Source organism: Schistocerca nitens, chromosome 7 (assembly GCF_023898315.1).
Source record: "Schistocerca nitens isolate TAMUIC-IGC-003100 chromosome 7, iqSchNite1.1, whole genome shotgun sequence".
Classification (NCBI taxonomy): domain Eukaryota; kingdom Metazoa; phylum Arthropoda; class Insecta; order Orthoptera; family Acrididae; genus Schistocerca; species Schistocerca nitens.
In genome coordinates, this window is record NC_064620.1 from 543,343,063 (window position 1) to 543,368,168 (window position 25,106).

The following is a 25,106-nucleotide window of genomic DNA, read 5'->3' on the forward strand; positions in this document are numbered from 1 at the left end:
ATTAACACGCTTTCTTGTCTGTCTGATCAGTATAGGTGACGGTCGGTGTGAAAAGGTCAGTAACCCCTGACATCTCAGCTGCCTTGCAGGATCATTGTGTTGTGTGGATAGGATTTCGCTTTCTTGTCTGTGTGTCTCTTTGGTCCAAATTTTGAAGTTGATTTTAAAGACTACCCAGTGAGCTAGGTACTTGAAGTCTTAGCCATAGCTCAGAAATGGATGACACTCGCTTTCTTTTCTGATGTGCGGGGAGAGTACTTTGATTATCACTCCCATTTCCTACCTTGCCGGTTCCAGTCGAGAATGGTTCGCTGGAAGAACGATTGCTGGTAAGCCTCTGTGTGACCTCAAATCTTTCTAATTTTTACCTTTTAGTCTTTCTGGGGATATAGGTAAGCGGAAACAATACATTGGTTTTGTCAGGTGAAGAGAAACTGAAATAAACCTCTTGTCTGTTTTGTGATCTGATAAAAATGTTTGAAATCTTTTGAAAAATTACGCTGATTCAATAGATAATTGAAGCACGAATAGTTTTTAGCCTATTATTGTTACTGTATTTACGAGTTGATGCATGAATATGAGCCGGCCGAAGTGGCCGTGCGGTTAAAGGCGCTGCAGTCTGGAACCGCAAGACCGCTACGGTCGCAGGTTCGAATCCTGCCTCGGGCATGGATGTTTGTGATGTCCTTAGGTTAGTTAGGTTTAACTAGTTCTAAGTTCTAGGGGACTAATGACCTCAGCAGTTGAGTCCCATAGTACTCAGAGCCATTTGAACCATTTTTTTGATGCATGAATAGTTCACCTACTTGAGAGTGTGAATTGCGAGCGACCAGCATTTTTCGCTTTAAATCTTATAAGTATTTTCATAACTATTAAAAATTTACAATAACAAATTTTCAGTGGGTAGGAATCAGTATGAGTATACAGGAAATTATTACATATTTTTAGTCCAATTTAAAAACAATTTTACAATGTTACTTATAATCCGTCTTGATCGCAAAATGTTTATTCATATGACAGGTTTCGGTTCCTCTAGAAGCATGTGACGCAGCATGTGAAGGTTGCTGTGTGTGGACGGGTTACTCCTGTAACCGCAATATCAGATCTGAAGATGGTTCTAGAGGAACCGAAACCGGTCATAATGAATAAACATTTTGCAATCAAGACGGATTACAAGTAACACTGTAAAACCACTCACTGCGGTTATCCCATCAGACATTATGTCTGTTTTTGCACAATTTAAAAACGTTGTGTATCGAAAATTCATTTTGTTTAAACAAATATTTCTTTTACACTCGTTTTTTTTGCCAACTCTCAACTATATTTTCACATTCCAACCGAAGCTACGCATTAGGACAAGTAGCCGATCAGTCTGTTACCACAACCAGATCTTTTGCTTTAACTTTCGTTGATTTCTCCAACTCACAACCAAACTCTCACGTTCCAGCCTATCCTAGACCTCGTCTAAAGATAGGCAGACCAGCTTGAAACTGGTAAAAGCAGCATAAATTACTATAAAAAGTGACTGGTTGCAGTGTTTTAAATTATTTAACATATATATTAAATAATGCCCAGTAAAATTTGTCGCAGAAATCACTCTGCTGGACAGAAAACAAATTCTTGGCGCGCCTGTATGCTACCTGCGAAAAGTCACTTAAGCAGCAAGAGCCCCATGGTGCGCAAAAACGTCTCTCCGCAGAAGTGTCATACCGCACTAGTGTTCGAACTCCGAGACTGCTAGGCATCCTTTAGAGTTGCCGAGCATTAATGTTTTTTTTTTCCTTTCAGGAACTTGCTTATGACTCATTCCGTTACGCCAAAGAAGCCAAAACAATGTGACAGGTCTAGGAGGCTGAGCATCCGAGACGAAAACCTACGAAAAGCTCACGCCTGAGTCTCGCAACCGACAGCCTATCGGAATAACTCCCCGGTTGGGACACAAGAACGTTGTCAGGACGATACTACGTGTGGTATGAAGAATTCTATTGTCCATTGTCCAGTATCTTGTTCCACCGATCAAGTCGACTGCAAAGAAAAGCAGTGACTACCACTGCTATGCTACAGCGTATTAGCTTTGAGTGTGTAGAAAGACGTTTCCTCTGCAGTGCAGCGTTTTCCACAAACGGAAGAGTGCCTCTATAGAAGGGAGCGGCGGCGTGCAGAGGTAGTTAGCGCCCCTGGGGAGACAAACGGCTCCCTACCGGCAGGTGGCCGCATTATCCCGGCGCCGTTAATAGATCGGCCGACGCCACTAAATCTGGCCGGCGGACGCCATTACGGCATACCGCACGAATAAATTGGCGACCTCTCAATCGCGCTGGCGCACATTAAAATGCCGCGCGATTTTTGCGGCTGTGCGCGGCGCAGTGTGAAGTGCGCTTATAAGGCTCGGCATCCGCGCAGAAGTCCTGCGCCACACACGACGGACGCCCTCAAACGGCGCGCCCGGCCACGACCGTCGCCGTAATGAGAGTCGCGGGCCGCATAATGGCGGTCGTGAGCAGCCGCTCTCCGGCTCGCCGGGGTAACCGGCGCACTTTGTCGCCGCGGAGGTCGACACCACGCCAGTAATATGCGACTTCCAGGGGTCCTCATAGTGCGAAGCGTCCAATGGCCCTCAGCGGGCTGGCCATCGAATCGAAATGAGCTCGAATATCAGACGTGGGTACGTTATCCAAGCTGCTTCATCTCTTCGTGGTGACATGCCAGTCCCTCGTAAGCCCCTGATCATATCTTTTCAACTGCTTGTTGTTGTTGTGGTCTTCAGTCCTGAGACTGGTTTGATGCAGCTCTCCATGCTACTCTATCCTGTGCAAGCTTCTTCATCTCCCAGTACCTACTGCAACCTACATCCTTCTGAATCTGCTTAGTGTATCCATCTCTTGGTCTCCCTCTACGATTTTTACCCTCCACGCTGCCCTCCAATACTAAATTGGTGATCCCTTGATGCCTCAGAACGTGTCCTACCAACCGATCCCTTCTTCTGGTCAAGTTGTGCCACAAACTTCTCTTCTCCCCAATCCTATTCAATACCTCCTCATTAGTTATGTGATCTACCCATCTAATCTTCAGCATTCTTCTGTAGCACCACATTTCGAAAGCTTCTATTCTCGTCCACACTATTTATCGTCCATGTTTCACTCCCATACATGGCTACACTCCATACAAATTCTTTCAGAAATGACTTCCTGACACTTAAATCTATACTCGATGTTAACAAATTTCTCTTCTTCGGAAACGCTTTCCTTGCCATTGCCAGTCTACATTTTATATCCTCTCTACTTCGACCATCATGAGTTATTTTGCTCCCCAAATAGCAAAACTCCTTTACTACTTTAAGCGTCTCATTTCCTAATCTAATTCCCTCAGCATCACCTGACTTCATTCGACTACATTCCATTATCCTCGTTTTGCTTTTGTTGATGTTCGTCTTATATCCTCCTTTCAAGACGCTATCCATTCCATTCAACTGCTCTACCAAGTCCTTTGCTGTCTCTGACAGAATTACAATGTCGTCGGCGAACCTTAAAGTTTTTATTTCTTCTCCATGGATTTTAAAACCTACTCCGAACTTTTCTTTCGTTTCCTTTACTGCTTGCTCAATATACAGATTGAACAGCATCGGGGATAGGCTACAACCCTGTCTCACTCCCTTCCCAACCACTACTTCCCATTCATGCCCCTCGACTCTTATAACTGTCATCTGGTTTCTGTACAAATTGTAAATAGCCTTTCGCTCCCTGTATTTTACCCCTGCCACCTTTAGAATTTGAAAGAGAGTGTTCAAGTCAACATTGTCAAAAGCTTTCTCTAAGTCTACAAATGCTAGAAACGTAGGTTTGCCTTTCCTTAATCTTTCTTCTCAGATAAGTCGTAAGGTCAGTATTGCCTCACGTGTTCCAGTATTTCTACGGAATCCAAACTGATCTTCCCCGAGGTCGGCTTCTACTAGTTTTTCCATTCGTCTATAAAGAATTCGTGTTAGTATTTTGCAGCTGTGGCTTATTAAACTGATAGTTCGGTAATTTTCACATCTGTCAACACCTGCTTTCTTTGGGATTGGAATTATTATATTCTTCTTGAAGTCTGAGGGTATTTCGCCTGTTTCATACATCTTCAACTGGTGACAGATCTGAAAAATGTGCTGGACATGGCAAAAGCCGAACACCATCTGTATCTAGGTAGGTCAGAACAGCAATGAGCATTATGTGGCATTGTGTTATCTGGTTGAAAGTTAACTACACAGATACCCCGAAGATAGGGCACGGTCACCAACCTTAACATGTCAGAAATGTAACGGCAGCTGACCAAATTACCGGCTTCCCTGGCCAAAGAAGATCGTGATTTGTACCCAATGGAAACCAATAACATCACACCAGATACTGGTCGAACACTACCTATACGTGGGTAGGTCAGGACAGCAATGAGCATTACGTAGTCTTGCGTTATCTTGTTGAAGGTTAACGACACAGACACTCCGAAAATAGGGTACGGTCACCAGCGTTAACACATCAGTAATGTAGCGGCTGCTGACCAAATTACCAGCTGTCCAAGCCAAAATGTAACGGCTGCTGATCGAATAACCAGTTGTACGGGCCAAAGACGATCTTGATTTGTACCCAGTGGCACCCAACAACATCACACCGGGTGTTGCTCGAACAATATCTGTTTCTATGTTGAACAGGACAGCGTTGTCTTGTTGAAAATTAATGTCACGGATGCCCCAAAGACAGCGCACGGTCACCAACTTTAACGCCAGAAATGTAACGGCTGCTGATCGAATAACCAGTTGTACGGGCCAAAGACGATCTTGATTTGTACCCAGTGGCACCCAACAACATCACACCAGCTCCTGGTCGACCACCATCCGTAACTAGGTAGGTGAGGACAGCGGTATCTTGTTGAACGTTAACGTTATGGAGACCACGAAGATAGGGCACGGTCACCAACCTTAACATGTCTGAAATGCAACGGTTGGTGACCGAATTACCTGCTGTCCGATCCAAATATGATCGTGATTTGTAGCCAGTAGCACCCAATAACATCACAACGAGTCCTAGGCCCATATAACGAAGATCCTCTGAGTCTCCACGCATGGACGCGGCCACCGTGATGTTGTATGCAACACCAGAGCTCGTCTGAAAAGACGTAGTAGTACCACTCGCGTGTACGTTGCTGTCGTTGGACACAGCAGTGTGTAGGCACGCCTCGTTCTGGTGTTGTGTCAAGATGAGCCGCTACAATGATCCCTGTGCTCATAGTGAGGTTCGGAGTCCAGACGTCATCTCACTACCCGTTTCTACACTTGTCTTGCGGCAAACAAGCTCATTTTGTGAAGCAACATGCGAATTCCGACACTTTCTGGTGTGCTTGGTGGTATTACGCAACGCATAACATGATCTTCTCACAACCAACCAATGGGCAAACATGATTTCTGAGTGAGAAACCTGCTGCGTTCTGTTCAGGGTTAGCTCACCACTTAGACATAAAGTATTGATTGCACGAAAGAGGGCAGTGAGAATAATTAGTGGTGTTCACCCAAGGACGTCATGCAGGCACCTTTTCAAGGAGTTAGGTATTTTAACTGCACCATCAGAGCACATATATTCGCTAATGAAATTCGTTACAAATAATCCATCTCAATTCGCGAAGAACAGTGATGTTCATACGTACAACACATGAGGGAAAAATGACCTTTCCTATCCGTTACTGAAGCTGTCAGTTGCTCAAAAAGGAGTACATTATTCAGCAACAAAAACTTTGATCTTTTGCCCAACAGCCGGCCGCGGTGGCCGTGCGGTTCTAGGCTCTGCAGTCCGGAACCGAGGGGCTGCTACGGTCGCAGGTTCGAATCCTGCTTCGGGCATGGATGTGTGTGATGTCCTTAGGTTAGTTAGGTTTAAGTAGTTCTAAGTTCTAGGGGACTGATGACCTTAGACGTTAAGTCCCATAGTGCTCAGAGCCATTTGAACCATTTGCCCAACAACATAAAGTGCCTGCCAGGTAGCAGATCAAGTTTTAAATCTAGCTTAAAATCTTTTCTTTTGGACAACTCTTTCTACTCCATGGACGAGTTTCTGTTTCGGAAATAGTAAAAAAATGTACCTCTAAATGTAGTTGCATGTGAAGAACTAAAAGTTTCAGTAATATTGATATTAGCACTATTCATGTGTGTATATATCTCTTGCAATCTGACTTCTTCCACATTATATAGATAAAATAATCGGGAAATGATCTACGGAACATGACATAACTAAAACTAAAAATAAGGGCTCATAAGGAGTCATGAAGGCATTCGTTTCTCCCTCGCTGTATCTGCCAGTGGAAGAAAAGTAACTGACTAGCTGTGGTATGTAGTACTATTCGCTACGCACTGTATCTTGGCCTGCCGAGTATATATGTAGATGAAGATGTGGAAGTGGAAAATAGAACTGCCTTTTAATAGATTTATGACTATAAAGTCAGACATGTAAAACTTATTAAGCTGGATGTTAATGACGTTGATGCTTATGAATGACACTTGGAGGATGTTGTCTGGAGGTTGTACGACCAGCACCAGACATTTTTGTGGGATTGTAACCAAAGTAGAGAATATGGAAACGGGTCGGGGATGGGGAGCTAACTTAGCAAGTTCTGTCGACCGTTGGAGTAATGGGAAAGAATATGGTTTCGCTTGTGATGTGGGTTAGCTGCAGTAGGATTTGATACGCTGCACATGGTAGAAACGGAACGACATTAGACAAGGCTTTCTAGGCAGAAGAATGTCGGATTGGTTCTAGAGGTATGTTACTGTGGCAACGAATGAGGTCGCGTAGTAATATGAAATACTGATAGTGTCAGAAACGGCAAAAGTAGAAAACCTAAAAATAGAAAGTGATACTAGCTGCTAACAAATGATTCACAGAGGCTCAGTTGTAATACAAATAATGAGTAAAAAAGAAAACAACTGTTGTGCTTATTTACGGTGCGAAACGAACTGTCAGATTTAGAGCCGGATAGTCATTTGTAGTGGAGACATGGAGGCGGCATCTGGCGGCGAGATCTCCGGCACAGCAAATGGACAGCTAATTACAAGCGGACGTCTACAGTGAATGGGCGTTCCTTACCGTTTATCCTAGCCTCACCGCGCATTATTCCGTCCGCTCGGAGAAACATAACCACGCGTCGTGTATTACGAACGTGAGAGATAAAAGATATAGAAGCTATTTGGCAGGTATATTAAAATCACATTGTTTGTAAAGGAAAATTTACTGTGTTTCATGTGAAACGGGTGGCTGACGGAACTTTATTACGTCCGACCGGCACTTATCAGCGGCCGTTTGCCGTGATATCTCTCCGCTATCGGAAGAAAAACAGCTGCACTAAGTCGGGCTGCGCAGTGTGCTTATTGCGCGAGCGCAAGTAATTTACCTGCCGCGGGTTCTCACGGCGGGACATAGGGTCGGCGCGCTCACGAATCGCTATTTGCTTTAGGGCCACCTGCGGCAGGACGAAAACCAGAGGAGGAAAGGGTACGACAGACATAGCAAAGCTTTGTTAGTCAATCGCCGAGGGAAACAGAACACTGCGATGAAACGGCGCACTTTTTTAACGTGGACACTAGTGAATAACTAGGGTCAGGGTAACATCTACAGGACTACGTGCTTTACGAATGATACTAGTCAGTTGGCACCTCGGGGATGTGTACTAGGACCTCTGTTACTGCCAGTATCCACAAATTTCTTACGAGACAACGTCAGATTGGTCTTGTTAATCAGCAAATTTTACAGTGATTTCGAAAAGGAATGGTCCAGACTAACTGCAATAAGTTTAATATTCTTTATTACGACAGCTGTTTCAAGTAACCTGCGAATATAACGTTGGTGAAATTATTTACATGTATGGCGACTGCGCACGTGAATAATTGTACAATGGAATGGTAAAATGGTACTCACGTCTAGTTCGATTTGACGTCCGTTTTTCATCTATAGTAAGCTGTCATTGTCGAATTCGTAGAGATTACGTTGACATGCAGTAATTATAAATGTATGGAAAACGTTTTGTCACTCACTTGGTAGTTAGTTCACTATAAAGTACGATTTGTCATTTATTTTTCAGTTAGTTTATTCTGATGCTATATGTTTACACAGTATAGTTGGCTAAGCAAAGATAATGCTATATTTCAGAGTAGACTATCCACTCGAAATACTAAACGGAGATACAGACGTTAAACGTAAGTATTATCTGGAAAACTTTATTGACATATTGCATCACGAAAATAGATAGTACACGTGGAGAACAAAACATACTCAAACCAAAAATAAATTTTTGAGCAAAATCCAGTCAGTGAAATACTACCGTTGCTTAGCTAAAAATACTTTGTAAACATATAGCATCAGAGTAAACGAACTGTCAAATAAATGTCAAATCGTGCTTTATAGGAAACTAACTATAAAATAAGTGATAAAACGTATTCCATACATCTATAACTACTAATTTCATTTAATCTCTAAGAATCAGACAGTCGATGTTTAGATGTAATTTGAACATCAAATCAAAATGTATTCCATACGTCTATAACTACCGATTTCACGTAATCTCTGAGAATCAGACAGTCGCTGTTTAGATGTAATTTGAACATCAAATCAAACTAGGAGCTAGTATCCATGTAATATTCCAGGGTACAATTATTCACATGGACAACTACCATGCATGTACATAATTTCACCTATGTCATATCGTAGGTTATTTTCGAATGGCAATAAAGCCGAAACAGCAGTTGTAATAAAGAATATTGGAATTTCTGCAGTTAGTGTGGGCCTTTCCTTTCCGAAATGTTATATTATAACGTGTAGTACGCTGTGGGCCAAATCGAACGAAAAATACTTACTGTGACTCTTTATAGAATCTCAATTACGTACCAGAGAAAGTTATACAAAGAGCTTCTCATACCTCTTGAGTCCCATACAGTCAGAAAAAAAACATGGGGTCAATTTTTCCGACAGAGTTTACGGTGAACGTCGTAAATTATACTTAATGGAACGAAAATGTAGAGCAAATGTAGAATATGACAAATGGTGGTTCATTGCTATCTGTGGGAAGAGTATGGTATACCAACTATAAAGTTTACGTGAAAATCTTGACTCTATCCCATGAATATTTTTCGAGGCTGTACGATCCTAGTAAGGTCAGAATCATAGTATACAACAGGATGTTTCAATTCCTTTGCCTCAGATGTCTTGGGGTGATACACCACGTCATGGGGAACAACTTTCGTTCGCTGACGTGTCTTTTTATTGCTTTGTCGTCCCTAGGACGACGAGATTCCACCGAATTACCAGGTCCTACTAACCATGTGTGCTGCATGTATACTCTACCTACACCAGTAAATTGACAGAGTGAGTTTCAACTCGAAAAGTTGAAGAATGGGTGGCCCTAAGCGGAGAAAGCTATTTGAAAATCTCGGCCTACCTTCTTTCTCGCGGAGCGGATGACTGGATTGTAAGCAACATACGTAGATCACGTACGCCGCAGAGCGCCTGTACCCTGCTGCTCTCAGGGACAATATCCATTATAAAAGACGCTTAACATTTCCTGGAAGCTTCAGTGAACATTTTGCCTCTAGCAATAGTTGTTCCCCATGGAGTGTTCTGTCACCGGTAGACGTTTGACGGAAAGCTTTTGAAACATCCTATATAGCGGTAGGACCCGAAATTGTTAAAACTGTTTCACGGTGTTAAACGAACTCACCAGATTCACATTACGAAAAAGACGTCGATTTGTCCTTTACCTTGATATCATGGTACAGTTCGAACTATGACACATATCGCTCATGTATCACAATGATATTGTTGGTGATTCAGTCGTAGAAAGGAATTAGAAACTAAATGATTTATATGTTTTATGTGACGACCTGTGCCACGTATGCCAAACATACATGTAGATGTAGATGCTGATTTGTTTGGACTGGCTCACACATGATTTTCATCCTTGGTTTTGTGTGTGCGTGTGGTTTCTTTAAGATGGATTCAGACACACTGAAACGGGCAGAGGACACGTCCGTTCATCAGATGGATAGTGTATAGTACAATGGGAGTCTAGAGCTCGTTTCAACTCAGGAGCTATGTAGCCACGTCATGTACCACATAAACCACAGAAATACCCATTCCTCATTCTGTATGTGAGAACATTATGCCTTTCAGACAATCCAAGTTTCGAGTTCCCTCTGCCTCACCTTCATTAATTTTACACACAGCGCACTAATATAGAAGCATCACAGAGCCACAGAGAATATGTGTTACGTATGTACGTCGGCTGGCTTATTCAGATTGTAGCTACTTAGCCTATGAAAATGATCAGTGAAACAAATCACTAATTTATCTCTCTCAGTCCTTGTCCTGGGACAGTGGTTGAATACGGAGGGATGCCATAACACGAGTTGTTCTTGTTTTCTTTCTTCTTGTCTGTCGCAACTCAAGGCGGTCGGATCAATAACCGCCCGTCTATGGTGCAGGTGGTGTTAAATGATACCCTGGGGTCGCCGCTGATATATGGCGCGTATTAAGTTGATTGAGTGGCAGATGGATAGTTATTTATTGGCGCTTATTTGCATTCATTCACAGGTGTCCCAGCATTAGAAGACAGACTGCACGATCAAGTAGGCAATATCAGATTCCTCACTGTAACCCGAAGAGAAGCTACTGAGAGTAGAAACATGTATAAGCTGTCCCGTACGGAATAATCTAAGCACCATAATGAAAGACGTGATACAGAGAAACAAGCGTTATCAGGAAATCAGTATAGAACTACTTACTAACCATACGGTATGTATAACACGCAAAGACGTACGATACTGTGAATGTGAAACACAAATGAGTATTATCAATAAGCTTCAGTTAATCTTAAATACAGTACGAAACACTACCTCATCATTAGCAAACGTGCTCTAACACGTAGCGAAACTGAAGTAGTGCAGTGTTTTAGTATTCTGAAGACGGACACAATAACTTCAATATGACGAATCTTTTTCTCGCCGTCTCCCTTCCTGCTGGTCTTAGCAATTTCGTTCGAAAGTATTAAATGGACAACTTGTATTACGTAATGCAAGAATTAATCAATGCGTCTAAAGAAGAATAATCAATCTCCGAAACACCCATGCAAATGTAATACAAAAGTGTAATTGGTCCTGATTAATTTGTGTTTTAGAAGAGAACAAATTGACGCGAGATAGAGAAAAGAAATAGTGCGACTTTATTTCGTGGAACGTGCAATGATATAGAAGCTGGATTAATTTGTACGGGAAATTGAAGTCATTAGCCTTAGACAGGAATGCGCAGGTTAAGTGCTTCGCAAACAACCGGTAAGCTGAACCGATAATGGATGGCAATTCCTGGAATAACTGCGAATAGCACGGTTGTTTTGATTCCAATAAAAGGCTGCGTTAATTGACAGTGTTTAAACTCTGTTCAAAATGGAAACCAGCCCCCCGACAGCAGCATACCACTCGCACGGCAATTATTCGCTGTACATCGGAACGGGCACTTCCTTTTTTCCCCAACCTACGTCGTATATCAGCGTCATCGGTGACCTGTATATAACAAGTGTTCAAATGTAGTTAGCATCACGCCCGCAACATATGCACTATTCATCACAAAATAACGGGCTTTAATTCCATCGCGGTGGAGCCTTATTTAAACTGTGGGGAATGCCACATAGCCTGACAGAGGTACACTAATGGAAAGCTAGGTAGTTTATCATCTGCATGTGTTACATTCTACGCCATCAAAGTTTAGTTCACAAGTTTTTCACATTGATTAATCGAGTTCTACACGCTACAAATCTGATGTTTTCTGTCATTCCATATTCATGAATACACCTCGACTCAAAGTGATTCCTTTGAGCGTCCGTTTTTGTTGTTCTCTACACTCGGTGGTAGTAATCCTTGTCGCCGGCCGGGGTGGCCGAGCGGTTCTAGGCGCTACAGTCTGGAACCGCGCGACCGCTACGGTCGCAGGTTCGAATCCTGCCTCGGGCATGGATGTGTGTGATGTCCGTAGGTTAGTTAGGTTTAAGTAGTTCTAAGTTCTAGGGGACTGAAGACCTTAGACGTTAAGTCCCATAGTTCTCAGAGCCATTTGAACCATTTGAAGTAATCCTTGTCGGAGAGGCGAATCTATGGCTAATTTCTAAGATATTCCGAGGACAGAGCTAAGAGCTATTAAGGACATGGGATGGAAATTCAATTACACTAACGAAAACACAACACCAAAAAGTCGTTTTGCGACATAAACGGATGTTGGTAGAAGTGTTTCTACACTCCTGGAAATGGAAAAAAGAACACATTGACACCGGTGTGTCAGACCCACCATACTTGCTCCGGACAGTGCGAGAGGGCTGTACAAGCAATGATCACACGCACGGCACAGCGGACACACCAGGAACCGCGGTGTTGGCCGTCGAATGGCGCTAGCTGCGCAGCATTTGTGCACCGCCGCCGTCAGTGTCAGCCAGTTTGCCGTGGCATACGGAGCTCCATCGCAGTCTTTAACACTGGTAGCATGCCGCGACAGCGTGGACGTGAACCGTATGTGCAGTTGACGGACTTTGAGCGAGGGCGTATAGTGGGCATGCGGGAGGCCGGGTGGACGTACCGCCGAATTGCTCAACACGTGGGGCGTGAGGTCTCCACAGTACATCGATGTTGTCGCCAGTGGTCGGCGGAAGGTGCACGTGCCCGTCGACCTGGGACCGGACCGCAGCGACGCACGGATGCACGCCAAGACCGTAGGATCCTACGCAGTGCCGTAGGGGACCGCACCGCCACTTCCCAGCAAATTAGGGACACTGGTTGCTCCTGGGGTATCGGCGAGGACCATTCGCAACCGTCTCCATGAAGCTGGGCTACGGTCCCGCACACCGTTAGGCCGTCTTCCGCTCACGCCCCAACATCGTGCAGCCCGCCTCTAGTGGTGTCGTGACAGGCGTGAATGGAGGGACGAATGGAGACGTGTCGTCTTCAGCGATGAGAGTCGCTTCTGGCTTGGTGCCAATGATGGTCGTATGCGTGTTTGGTGCCGTGCAGGTGAGCGCCACAATCAGGACTGCATACGACCGAGGCACACAGGGCCAACACCCGGCATCATGGTGTGGGGAGCGATCTCCTACACTGGCCGTACACCACTGGTGATCGTCGAGGGGACACTGAATAGTGCACGGTACATCCAAACCGTCATCGAACCCATCGTTCTACCATTCCTAGACCGGCAAGGGAACTTGCTGTTCCAACAGGACAACGCACGTCCGCATGTATCCCGTGCCACCCAACGTGCTCTAGAAGGTGTAAGTCAACTACCCTGGCCAGCAAGATCTCCGGGTCTGTCCCCCATTGAGCATGTTTGGGACTGGATGAAGCGTCGTCTCACGCGGTCTGCACGTCCAGCACGAACGCTGGTCCAACTGAGGCGCCAGGTGGAAATGGCGTGGCAAGCCGTTCCACAGGACTACATCCAGCATCTCTACGATCGTCTCCATGGGAGAGTAGCAGCCTGCATTGCTGCGAAAGGTGGATATACACTGTACTAGTGCCGACATTGTGCATGCTCTGTTGCCTGTGTCTATGTGCCTGTGGTTCTGTCAGTGTGATAATGTGATGTATCTGACCCCAGGAATGTGTCAATAAAGTTTCCCCTTCCTGGGACAATGAATTCACGGTGTTCTTATTTCAATTTCCAGGAGTGTATATCTGAAAGATGGTTTCTATTCAGATTTCGCGCCAGTCGCATTGGAATGGCGCTAGAAACGCCACTATGAAGATGCTAATCAGGTTTGCTTTAAACACACACTGTAACACTCGTGAGCGTTAGCTGCCTATGAGATTGGACGTGATGAGCTGATGTTAGTTAATAACGCTTTTAAGGGACAAAGACGCCATTATCAGTACCTCACTGAGTTAGAACAAGGCCGTATGATAGCGCTACGAGAGGCTTGATGTTTCTTCAGCGATATTGTCGAAAGACTTGGCAGGAATGTAGCCAGTGTACATGATTGCTAGCAGCGGTTTTCCCTTTCGGTCTTCCCGAGAGGGAAGAAGATCGCGTCCGGTGTATGGCTCTGGCGCATACTACTGCATTTACAGCAGCAATTTGAGCGGCAGCTGGCACTACATTCACACATCAAACTGTTACAAATCGGTTAGGTTACTATAAGGACAGCTCAAAGCCAGACCGCCTGTAACGTGCGTTCCACTGATCCGAAACCACCGCCATTTGCAGTAGCACTTACTATGTACCTAGATATATCTATTTTGACGTTGACACCTACATCTGAATATTTTTATGATCTAAAGATAGCAATGGTCGAAAACGGTAATTGTAAAAAGTACAATTTATGTGATCGCGACGTACCTTCACGAATAAAGCACATTACCGTTGCCCCGATCACTGACTTTCTTAGAAAATAACACTCTAAAGGTTTTCGAAATTTGGAGAATTTTCACGAAACTTGATCGACTTATTACCTTCGTCCGGTAAAACGCTACAGAATGTAATCACATTTTAATGCCGCGAGTACGAGATAGACTCTACTTCGCTGCTACCCACATCATGCAGTAATTGAGTGCGATTCTCTACAGATTTTTTAAATGCCTTTTGCTTCAAAGCCAGCTTTCTAAATCGCTATACTCGAATGCAGTCGTATATTAGCATTTACGCTCTTGCAATGCCCCGCAGTTCCCTTGAAAGCCATTTCGTACTCGCTACATTCCTCGTGGGTTTTTCTAAAGAGCACTTTCTGCCTGCAAACAAGTGTGATTATTGGTACCACGAAGAGCTCATAAAGAGTTTCACTTGAGGCTTCTCATGCGCCGTGCCTGTGGCTTCTCTGTAAGATTTTCCTGCCACTAATTGTACCGTTTAAGCTTTTTGTTCCTTTCTCAGGAGAACTAAAGCAGTTCGCCGCTTCACTATGACCATAAATTCTGTTGCACTTTTACAGGTACTGCCTCGTATTAGCTATGAAACTGCTTACTGCGTCCAGCCCTTTTTTATTGGCGATTCCTGCTGCTTCTATGGAGGTGAAAGGTTGAGTACCACAATAGCCCATATTATGATAACGGACATGTTTAGGTAAACTGTTTCCTCCTTGGGTACTTAGCATTATAAGTTGCGTATGTACATCGATTTGAAAAATATACCATGTCCAAAAGAGTGACTTCGAAATCCGAAATATGTACAACTTTTCCATCTAGCATATTGTTTCATGTCTGTCAGTCTTTTCTAACCCATTCTCTTTAATTGTTTCTCTTAAATACTTGACTGTTTGACCTATGCCTGTCTATAAAAATCTGTGATGCAGTTCTTCCATGTCAGCGACAAATTTGGTTTTCTCTCCAGAGCTAGCTGTACTTTCTATATGTTCCAAGGGATTTGCTTGCATTTCTTCATCAGTTACAATTTCAGATAGGCAAAATCGTCTTGAAATGCCACTCAGTTTACTACAATGTGATGTTTCTTTCGCCCCAAGAGTATCTGTAAATCTCGACATTCAATTTTTCATTCTAAATTTTTACTATTACTTACAACACACTGTTGGAGGGGACTGGAGATAAGTCACTAGGCACCTGTATTTATTTTAAAGTGCTTAGTAATTTTCCCCATGAAGTTCATTTTTGAGAATGTGTCTGTAAGCATTTCACAGATTACTTCTGGGAATTTAATTTAAATGATGCATATATATACAGGGCGGGTCGCAGGTGGCGGATAGCGAACGATCCATTAGATATGGTGGACAGCTGCGAATAAGGGGAAACCCAAATAAGCAGTCCCGGACCGAGGCGGCAGCATCACGAGGGTGTGGGAGGGTGACTTTTGGCAAGGGTCACACTCATTCAAAAACCACAGAACCCGAAGACGTTGCTGTGTCATGGCGAGTAAGTGCCGCCATTACAATAAGCACCGTCAACACCCAAATCCAGGACGCGTCTGAAGTGGGAACCATCGGCATCCTGGTCAGCGTCTGTTCACACAATGTGCGGCTGGTCATAATGCTCCAGGAACTAACAATCCCTGGTTCTAAACACCCAGTGGAAACACTGGACCAACTTGATTACAAGCAAGTATGACTCGTGCAAGTAATAACAACATTACCCCAGGTGGTAACCAATCCACCCATCAACAGATGGCAACCAGGAATTCGGATTCTGGGGAACCTGGACTTACACGATTACATCAGAGAAAGTCGGAGCTCTCTGGCAAACTTCCACTTAAAACACCTACATACATTGGAACCTTTAACATAAATACATTAATCCAACCAGGAAAGCTTCTAAACCTTACAACAGAACTTGAAAAGCAAAAGATAGTAATACTAGCTTTACAGGAGACACGTTTTACAGATGAAGAAACATCAGATTATGGCAACTATCGCATCTTTAAGAGCAAGACGGATAAACGAATCGGAAGAGGAGCCCCCCATCTCGGGATGGCGTTTATCATACACAAGAGCGTGCTCAGCTCCATCAAGGAAGTTACTCCCGTAAATAATAGGATAATGACGATGCGCTTACAATGTGCCAACAAAACATACACAATGGTTAATGTTCATGCTCCCACAAACGGAGACAACAAGAAAAACCCCATAGAAACAGAAAAGTTCTGGGAAAATTTGGAGAATATAATGGCCAAGATTCCAAAAGATGATACAAAAGTTCTACTCGGCGATTTTAATGCCCAAATTGGTAGAGAGAAAATCCACCAAAAAACCGTAGGCAAATATCCTGCACATAAATTTACCAATAAAAATGGTACAAGGCTCGTCGAACTATGTAAGCAGAATAACCTGAAGATAATGTCAACATCTCTAAGAAAATGTCCAAGAAAACAAAAGACATGGAGATCTCCTATACAAGAAATTGGCGAGTTTCAAATAGATCATGTGGCGATTTCATACCCAGTACAAAAAGAAATTTACGACGTCCAAGTACGCAGAGGAGCAAACATTGATTCAGACCATTACCTAACTAGAATTAAAATCAAGTTTACAGCACGAAGAAGTCATCAGAAGAAAACAGAAATACAGAAATATGACACCAACAAGATTAAAGAATCTAAAGTAAAAGAAGAATGGGAGAAGGAAAAGGCAAACACATGGGAAGAATTTCATTCTAAAATCACGCGAATAGCTAAGGAAACTATTCCCTTGAAAAAGATATTCAAACACCCTTGGTGGGATTCAGACTGTGAAAATGCATTGGAAAGGAGAAAAAAGGCATTTCAAGAATATAACAGTAAAAAATCACAAGAAAGTCTACATTTATTTAACGAGGTTAGAAAACAGGTTTCAAAATCTATTAGGCAAGCAAAAAGGAAGTACACAAAGGCACAACTGGATGCCATAGAAGAAAATTTCCAAAACTATAATACAAGAGACTTCTACAGAACTTTCGCAGATAAAATACGAGGATATATCCCTCAAAATTTATGTTTCAGAAAACCGGATGGTAAATTAGCCCTAACAAACCAGGAAAACTGTCAAGTATTGGCTCAATATTTTTCTAACCTACTAAATTGCCCAGAACCTAGTTTAAGGTTTCCCAAAGAAATCTGTGCCAACGCTCAACCGGATTCATTACCACCAACACAGGAAGAAATCAAATGTCACATTAAAAACTTAAAAAATAATAGAACATCTGGCGAAGATGGCATTGTTGCAGAGCTATTAAAGAACCTAGGACCAAAGACGTTGCAAGAGCTCACAAAAATAATAACAAAAATATGGGAAACAGAAAAATTACCAGAGGAGTGGAAATGTGCCCTTATTCACCCATTACATAAAAAAGGAGACAGAACAAATGTCAATAACTACAGGGGAATCTCACTTTTACAAGTCACCTACAAAATTCTCTCAACATGCCTGCTGAAAAGAACACAAGAGCAGCTGGAATGCCAAATTGGTGATTATCAAGCAGGCTTCCGCCCCGGTCGCTCATGCATAGAACAAATATTTAATTTAAAGACAATATTAAAACACAAAGCAATTAGAAATGCCCCCATAATTTGTACATTTGTAGATTTTAAGAAAGCCTATGACTCAATTGACCGGCAATCTTTGTTTAACATTTTAGAGGAACTTGGACTTGACTCCAAAACACTAAGGCTTATCAAAGAATCACTGACAGACACTGTATCTAAAGTTAAATTCAGGGGAGAAATCTCTGAACCTTTTCTCATAAAAACTGGAGTACGTCAAGGTGACGGGCTATCTCCACTTTTGTTTAATATAGTCCTGGATAAAGTCATTAAGGAATGGGAAAAAGAATTAAAAAATCAATCCTACTCGAAACCAATCCATCTTGGTAGAACCAAAGACAACGTGGAGATATCTTGTTTAGCATTCGCGGACGACTTGGCCATACTTGCAGATGATGAAGAAATCGCCACCAAACAAATAGAGATCCTTAAGGAATGCGCGGATAAAGTAGGCTTACAAATTTCGTTTCAAAAGACAGAATTTTTCTGTACGAAATTCCATATACACAGTTTGAACACAAAATATGGAAAAATAAATAGAGTAAAACATTTTAAATACCTAGGTGAAATTTTGGAGCCAACCGGAGGAGAGAAAGTTGCACAGAAGATCAGACAACAGAAAATGAAGAGAGCATATGGTATGACACATGAAATATACAATAAAAAATGCATCTCCTCGAACACAAAAATCAGACACTACTGCGCAGTAATTAAGCCAGCAGCACTATATGCTAGTGAAACGCTCACACTCCACACAAAATGTGATTTAGAAAAAATACTAAAAGAAGAACGCAAAATTATGAGAAAGATTTTAGGTCCAAAATTAACAGAAGAAGGATACCGGATACAATCAAGAAGAACCACAGAAACTATATCAAACCTGGCAGCAGACATAAGAAGGCGAAGATTAAGATTTTATGGACATGTCACTAGACTTCCCCCCACACGACTCACCAACAGAATTCTCACTTACATAGAAAAAGTCAAATCAACAACACCTTGGATTAGCCAAGTAAAATTAGATTTACAAAAAGCAAATATTGAATTTAAAGATGTCAAAGATAGAAAAACTTTTAGAAATAAGGTGGAAAAGTGGAATGTATTGTCGGAGAAGGAAGCACTAAAGAGACCAGGAACAAAATGGACAGAAGAAAGAAAAAGAAAACATGGAGAACGAATGAAAGAAGTATGGAAGAAACGACGTCAGAAAGCTTTGCGTGATCCTTCTGGGTCCATTCGCGATAAGTAAGTAAGTATATATATATATATATATATATATATATATATATATATATATATATATATATATATATATATAATTTTTTTTTAAATTTATATTGAAAGTTATTCACAAGCAATCCTTTCCAGAGAGTACAATATTACTTTGTTGCTACGTAAATAATTGCAAAGATCCCTGCAATTGTTTCATAAAACACATTCGTGATAAAACTAAAGGGAAAAGGTACTTGCCATCAGGCAGTACAAAGCTCCAGCGCAACACTTCGTAGTATGTGCTACATGGTAACAAATACAGCAACAATAGACACTACCAACTGAGCGTAGTCACTGGATGACTGTGAGAAGTTAGAATGTTTTAGAACTAATCGCTAATGGAAATCAGTGTTGCTTTGGAGCAACATTATGAATAAAGCGTTAAATCTAGACCATGGTGTACAGTCTTTTAGCTTACCTGGGCCACACTGGAAGAACACGAGTATTTTTGGTCTGCCCATAATATACTAATTCTTAACATTGACAATATTCGCTGAAAAAATGAAAGGCAAGGTCGGAGGTATACACTTAACACATTTAAGAAACTACTGATAAAAATCATAGAATTAATGTGACGTTTCGTTTTGAATTTTGGAAAATAATGTATCAACATCAGATTCGATCGTAGGAGTTGCAGTTTTTAGGGTGTTCTCAAGGTGTTCATCTGATATATTGGCGGTATTTTTACACACCGTGTTCTTTGCTCTTGAAAATAACTGTTTCAAAAATATACGTGCTTCCAAACAAAGATGACATATATAACGCATGACTGTGCAACAAGGGGTATTTGTCTCTGGGAAGCTATGGTTTTTCGAAAGTCCGACAAAGATACATGATCAAATTTTTCCTTTAGCTGCATGTCAGGCAGCAACTCTGTGCATTCCATTTGAAAATCTTCTGGCAGCGTATCTCTGTTGCTTGTGGAAGTTGTCGAATAACTATAAAAGATTTGACTGTTATTTCGAAAATTCTGAAATCGATTTTCCCATTCTTGTATTTCAACCTGTCTTTAGGGCTGAGTTACGGTGTACGGTCACTTTACGTAAACGCAATTTTATGGATTTTTTTCCTACTAGTCGTGTGACGGATGCTCACTTCTTGGATCGCCTTGATACTTGCTTTGGGCCGCAAGTTGGACACTCCTGATGTACACCAAGAAGATGGCGTTTATTTTTTGCTAAACTACTGAAATTACTTTCAAGGGAACCATCATTCATTTCATTAAGCGTGTACTGTCGCGTCATCTTATAAAATAAAAGTCAGACAAACTTCCACATTCTGAAGCTAGACGGGCCAGTTTTGCCCGACCGACCGCCGTGTCATCCTCTGCCAATACCGCCACTGAATGCGGTACAGAGGTACATGTGGTCACTACACTGCTTTCCCGATCGTTGTCGATGTTTGCTAGACAAGTGTATTTCCGAAGTTTCCTTATTTTAGTTAATGATTTTTGGGTGGTGTGATTTATTTCCGTCAGTATATTTTACGAGACGACGCGGCAGTACACCAAGAAGGACTGCTTCTCAAACCAAGCGTCCACAGCAAGGAGGTTCAGAGTGAATTACATGTAGCACATTTACTGCTCGCCTTGTAGGCAGTAGTGGTTAGTGTGGCGGGGTACTCACTCTTCTCGTAGTTGATCTGCCGCTCCTGCTGGCGCGCGTTGTCGGCGGCGACCTTGAGCAGCCCCTGGATGTTCCGCAGCAGCGTCTCTGTGGAGGAGACTCCCTCCGCGGTGGGCACCCCGGCGGCGCCCAGCGCAGAGTAGTTGAGCGCGTGCGGGGACTCCGAGCCCGGGTGCGGGCCCGCCATCTCGCCCGCGTCGCTCAGCTCGCCTGCAACGCAAAGCACCCGCTGCCATTCACCGCCTGCCGTCGCACGTCCCACACCCCGCCCGTCCTTCTGTCTCACCACTAATCTGACCCTCCGATACACTGTGCGCAGATGGTGCTCCGCAGCTTCCAAGTACTCCAAAACAGGAGAGGGCCACCGAGAAGCAGCAACACGACTTTTTGACGTGTAGTTTCGATAATACCATCATCTCCTGGGACACGCAATCACGTGAAGCTGGCTATCTAGGGCGAGATACTGCCATATAAGAGGGCTGTCCAGAAAGTAAGTTACGATCGGTCGCGAAATGGAAACGACTATGAAAATCCGATAAAGCTTTGTAAATATGTGTTGGGCAGTATGACTCTAGGTAGAATTATGTCGCTCTTTTCATTCCTGAGCTCTTAGTGAGCACGTAAAGATGTTATAGAAAATAGTGTCTCCCGCCAAGTACGAGGGCCTGGCGAGAATTTTCCCCTGAAGCTATGCAACCAACATTACATAACTGTCGTGCGGTTTCTTCTTCAAGACAATTCTCAGCCTCATTCTGCAGGGGCAATGAAGATGTTCCTGCATCGTTTCAATTGGAAATGTTTGGTTACCCACAATACAGCCCGTAATTGTTCCCCACTGAGTTTCATCTCTGCTCAAACGAACCGCTGGCTATGAAGAGAACATTCTGGCACAGACAACGAGCTTTAAGCCAGCGTAGAGAATTGGCGGAAAGCACTGGCGGCTGCTTTCTATGATGAGGGTATTGGAAAGTTGGTACAACGCTACGACGAATGTCTGAGTCAGAACGGCGACTACGTAGAGAAGTAGCTGAAAGGTGTAGCTAACTCTTACAAATGAAACATTTCTGATTTTCACTGTGATTTTCATTTCGTGATCAATCCTAACTTACTTTCTGGACAGCCCTCGTTTTTCACGACCGTTATCATTACTGCCAAGAGCTCCTGATAAAAATTTTTTATTTAACAACGAGTTTCAGTAGAGAGACCATCATCAAGTTCAGAAAACCATTTACAACATCATATGAAATTAAACTAAACTTCGCCCGCACAGGGCATGAAGACCCAACGGTACCGACCGGCTGCCGTGTCATCCTCAGACCGCAGCCGTCACTGGGTGCAGATATGGAGGGGCATGTGGTCAGCACACCGCTCTCCAAATCGTATGTCAGTTTACGAGACCGCAGCCGCTACTTATTAATCAAGTAGCTCCTCAGTTTGCCTCACAAGGCCTGAGTGCACCCCATTTGTGATAGTGTCGGAAGTTCCATGCGGCTTTTCTTGGATGATGCTGTGGTATACAGAGAAGTTGCAGCATTAGAAGATTGCAGCGAAATGCAGGAAGATCTGCAGCGGATAGGCACTTGGTGCAGAGAGTGTCAACTGATCCTTAACATAGACAAATGTAATGTATTGCGAATACATAGAAAGAAGGATCCTTTATTGTATGATTATATGATACCGGAACAAACACTGGTAGCAGTTACTTCTGTAAAATATCTGGGAATATACGTGCGGAACGATCTGAAGTGGAATGATCATATAAAAATAATTGTTGGTAAGGCGGGTGCCAGGTTGAGATTCATTGGGAGAGTCCTTAGAAAATGTAGTCCATCAACAAAGGAGGTGGCTTACAAAATACTTGTTCGACCTGTACTTGAGTATTGCTCATCACTGTGGGATCCGTACCAGGTCGGGTTGACAGAGAGGTAGCGAAGATCCAAAGAAGAGCGGCGCGTTTCGTCACAGGGTTATTTGGTAAGCGTGATAGCGTTACGGAGATGTTTAGCAAACTCGAGTGGCAGACTCTGCAAGAGAGGCGCTCTGCATCGCAGTGTAGCTTGCTGTCCAGGTTTCGAGAGGGTGCGTTTCTGGATGGGGTATCGAATATATTGCTTCCCCCTACTTATACCTCCCGAGGAGATCACGAATGTAAAATTAGAGAGATTCGAGCGCACACGGAGGCATTCCGGCAGTCGTTCTTCCCGCGAACCATACGCGACTGGAACAGGAAAGGGAGGTAATGACAGTGTCACGTAAAGTGCCCTCCGCCACACAATGTTGGGTGGCTTGCGGAGTGTAAATGTAGATGTAGGTGTAGATTTGCCAACACCGCTCGGTAGACCGGGTGGCCACCCATCCTATTGCTAGCCCGACAGTGCTTAACTTCGGTGATCTGACGGGAACGGATGTTACCACTGGAGCAACACCGCTGGCTCAACGCCGTATTAGGCGACATAAAATCGTTTGACGTCAAATAACAATAGCTATGTATTCGTCAATGTTGTCACGTTGCAGCTGTAACAGTGACGAATTCATGGGTCTGACGCCAATACTTTTAAATCACCTAATATGTTGTAAATTCATTTATGATGGTCTCTGGACCGACACTGGATGTTACATACAGAAATTTCATCAGGAGCTTTTGGCGGTAATCGTGGCATTCTTGAAATATGTCGAGCTATGGGGCACAACCTTCTGAAAACATATTGTCGTCATACACCGTGAAACATTAACCATCGTAAATAGTCGATGAGTTTCATTGAGACTTAGTGTCGGCAGCTGCTATCGTTTTCGCTTTTCTTCTTAAAAAAACAACAAAATTTTATTTATATTTCAACCTTAAATTATTGTTATTTTGAAAAGTATTATTCTTTGTAAATGTTGTAGATAAAACAAAAGAAAAGAAAACTGCAAAAAGGTGAAAAACTAAAATTGTAAGATGTACGACCTGTTTTAAAACTTCAGGTAACAGGTCTATAATTTGGCAATAAATAAATATCACTCCAACTGCACGCGCCCCACACCAGCTTGAACAGTCCCCCTGCTGACATGCAGGGTCCATCGATTTGTGAGGTTGTCTCCATACAAGTACACGTTCATCTGCTATATACAATTTGAAAAGAGACTCGTCCGACCAGGCCACATGTTTCCAGTCATCAACAGTCCGATGTCGGTGTTGACGGGCCCAGGCGAGGCGTAACTTTGTGTCGAGCAGTCATCAAGGGTACGCGAGCGGGCCTTCGACTCCGAAAGCCCATATCTGACACTTTTTGATGGCCCAGCACTGAAGTCTGCAGAAATTTGCGGGAGGGTTGCACTTCAGTCACGTAGAACCATTCTCTTCAGTCGTCGTTAGTCCCGTTCTTGCAGGATCTTTTTCCGGCCGCAGCGATGTAGGAGATGTGATATTTTACTAGACTCCTGATATTCACGGTACACTCGTGATATGGTCGTACGGGAAAACCTCACTTCAACGCTACCTCGGAGACTCTATGTCCCATCGCTCGTGTGCCGACTATAACACCACGTTTAAACTCAAATAAATCTTGATAACCTGCGATTGTAGCAGCAGTAACCAATCTAAGAACTGCGCCAGACACTAGTTGTGTTATATAGCTGCTGCCGACCGCAGTGCCGTATTGGGTTGCGTTGTTTGGGGAAGGAGACAAGACAGCGAGGTCATCAGCCTCATCGGATTAGGGAAGGATGGGGAAGGAAGTCGGCCGTGCCCTTTCAGAGGAACCATCCCGGTATTTGCCTGGAGTGATTGAGGGAAATCACGGAAAACCTAAATCAGGATGACCGGAGGCGGGATTGAACCGTCGTCTTCCCGAATGCGAGTCCAGTGTGCTAACCACTGCGCCACCTCGCTCGGTGCAGTGCCGTATTCTGACTGTTTACATATCTCTGTATTTGAATACGCTTACCTATACCAGTTTCTTTGGCGTTTCAGTGTTTTCCTATCATATTATCACAAGTCGTACCTAAAATAACGAGCGCTTCTTAGCGTTCTGATGCTTTGTTCGCCACGTTCCTTTCGTAAGGCAAAACTCTGAGTGCCAGATTCTTCATTTCACGCTTCGCACTCTAGCAGAAAGTGGAATTCCACACTGTGGCGTCACCAGCTCCTCGTTCACGTACCTTTCCACGTTCCGTGAGAGGAAGACTTTAAGCCATCGGCACACGGACCGTGCATCCGAACGTTGAG

General features: G+C 43.3%; 1 protein-coding gene across 1 annotated transcript in view; it reads right to left on the reverse strand.

Annotated features, from left to right (window-relative positions):
- The window catches only part of LOC126195260 (dachshund homolog 2), a 1,077,114-nt gene that overhangs the window by 343,160 nt on the left and 708,848 nt on the right, over positions 1-25,106 (reverse strand). Inside the window, exon 9 of the mRNA XM_049933786.1 lies at positions 20,900-21,109. Coding sequence (XP_049789743.1) covers positions 20,900-21,109 — 210 coding nt within the window. The remainder of the gene's footprint in view (positions 1-20,899; positions 21,110-25,106) is intronic.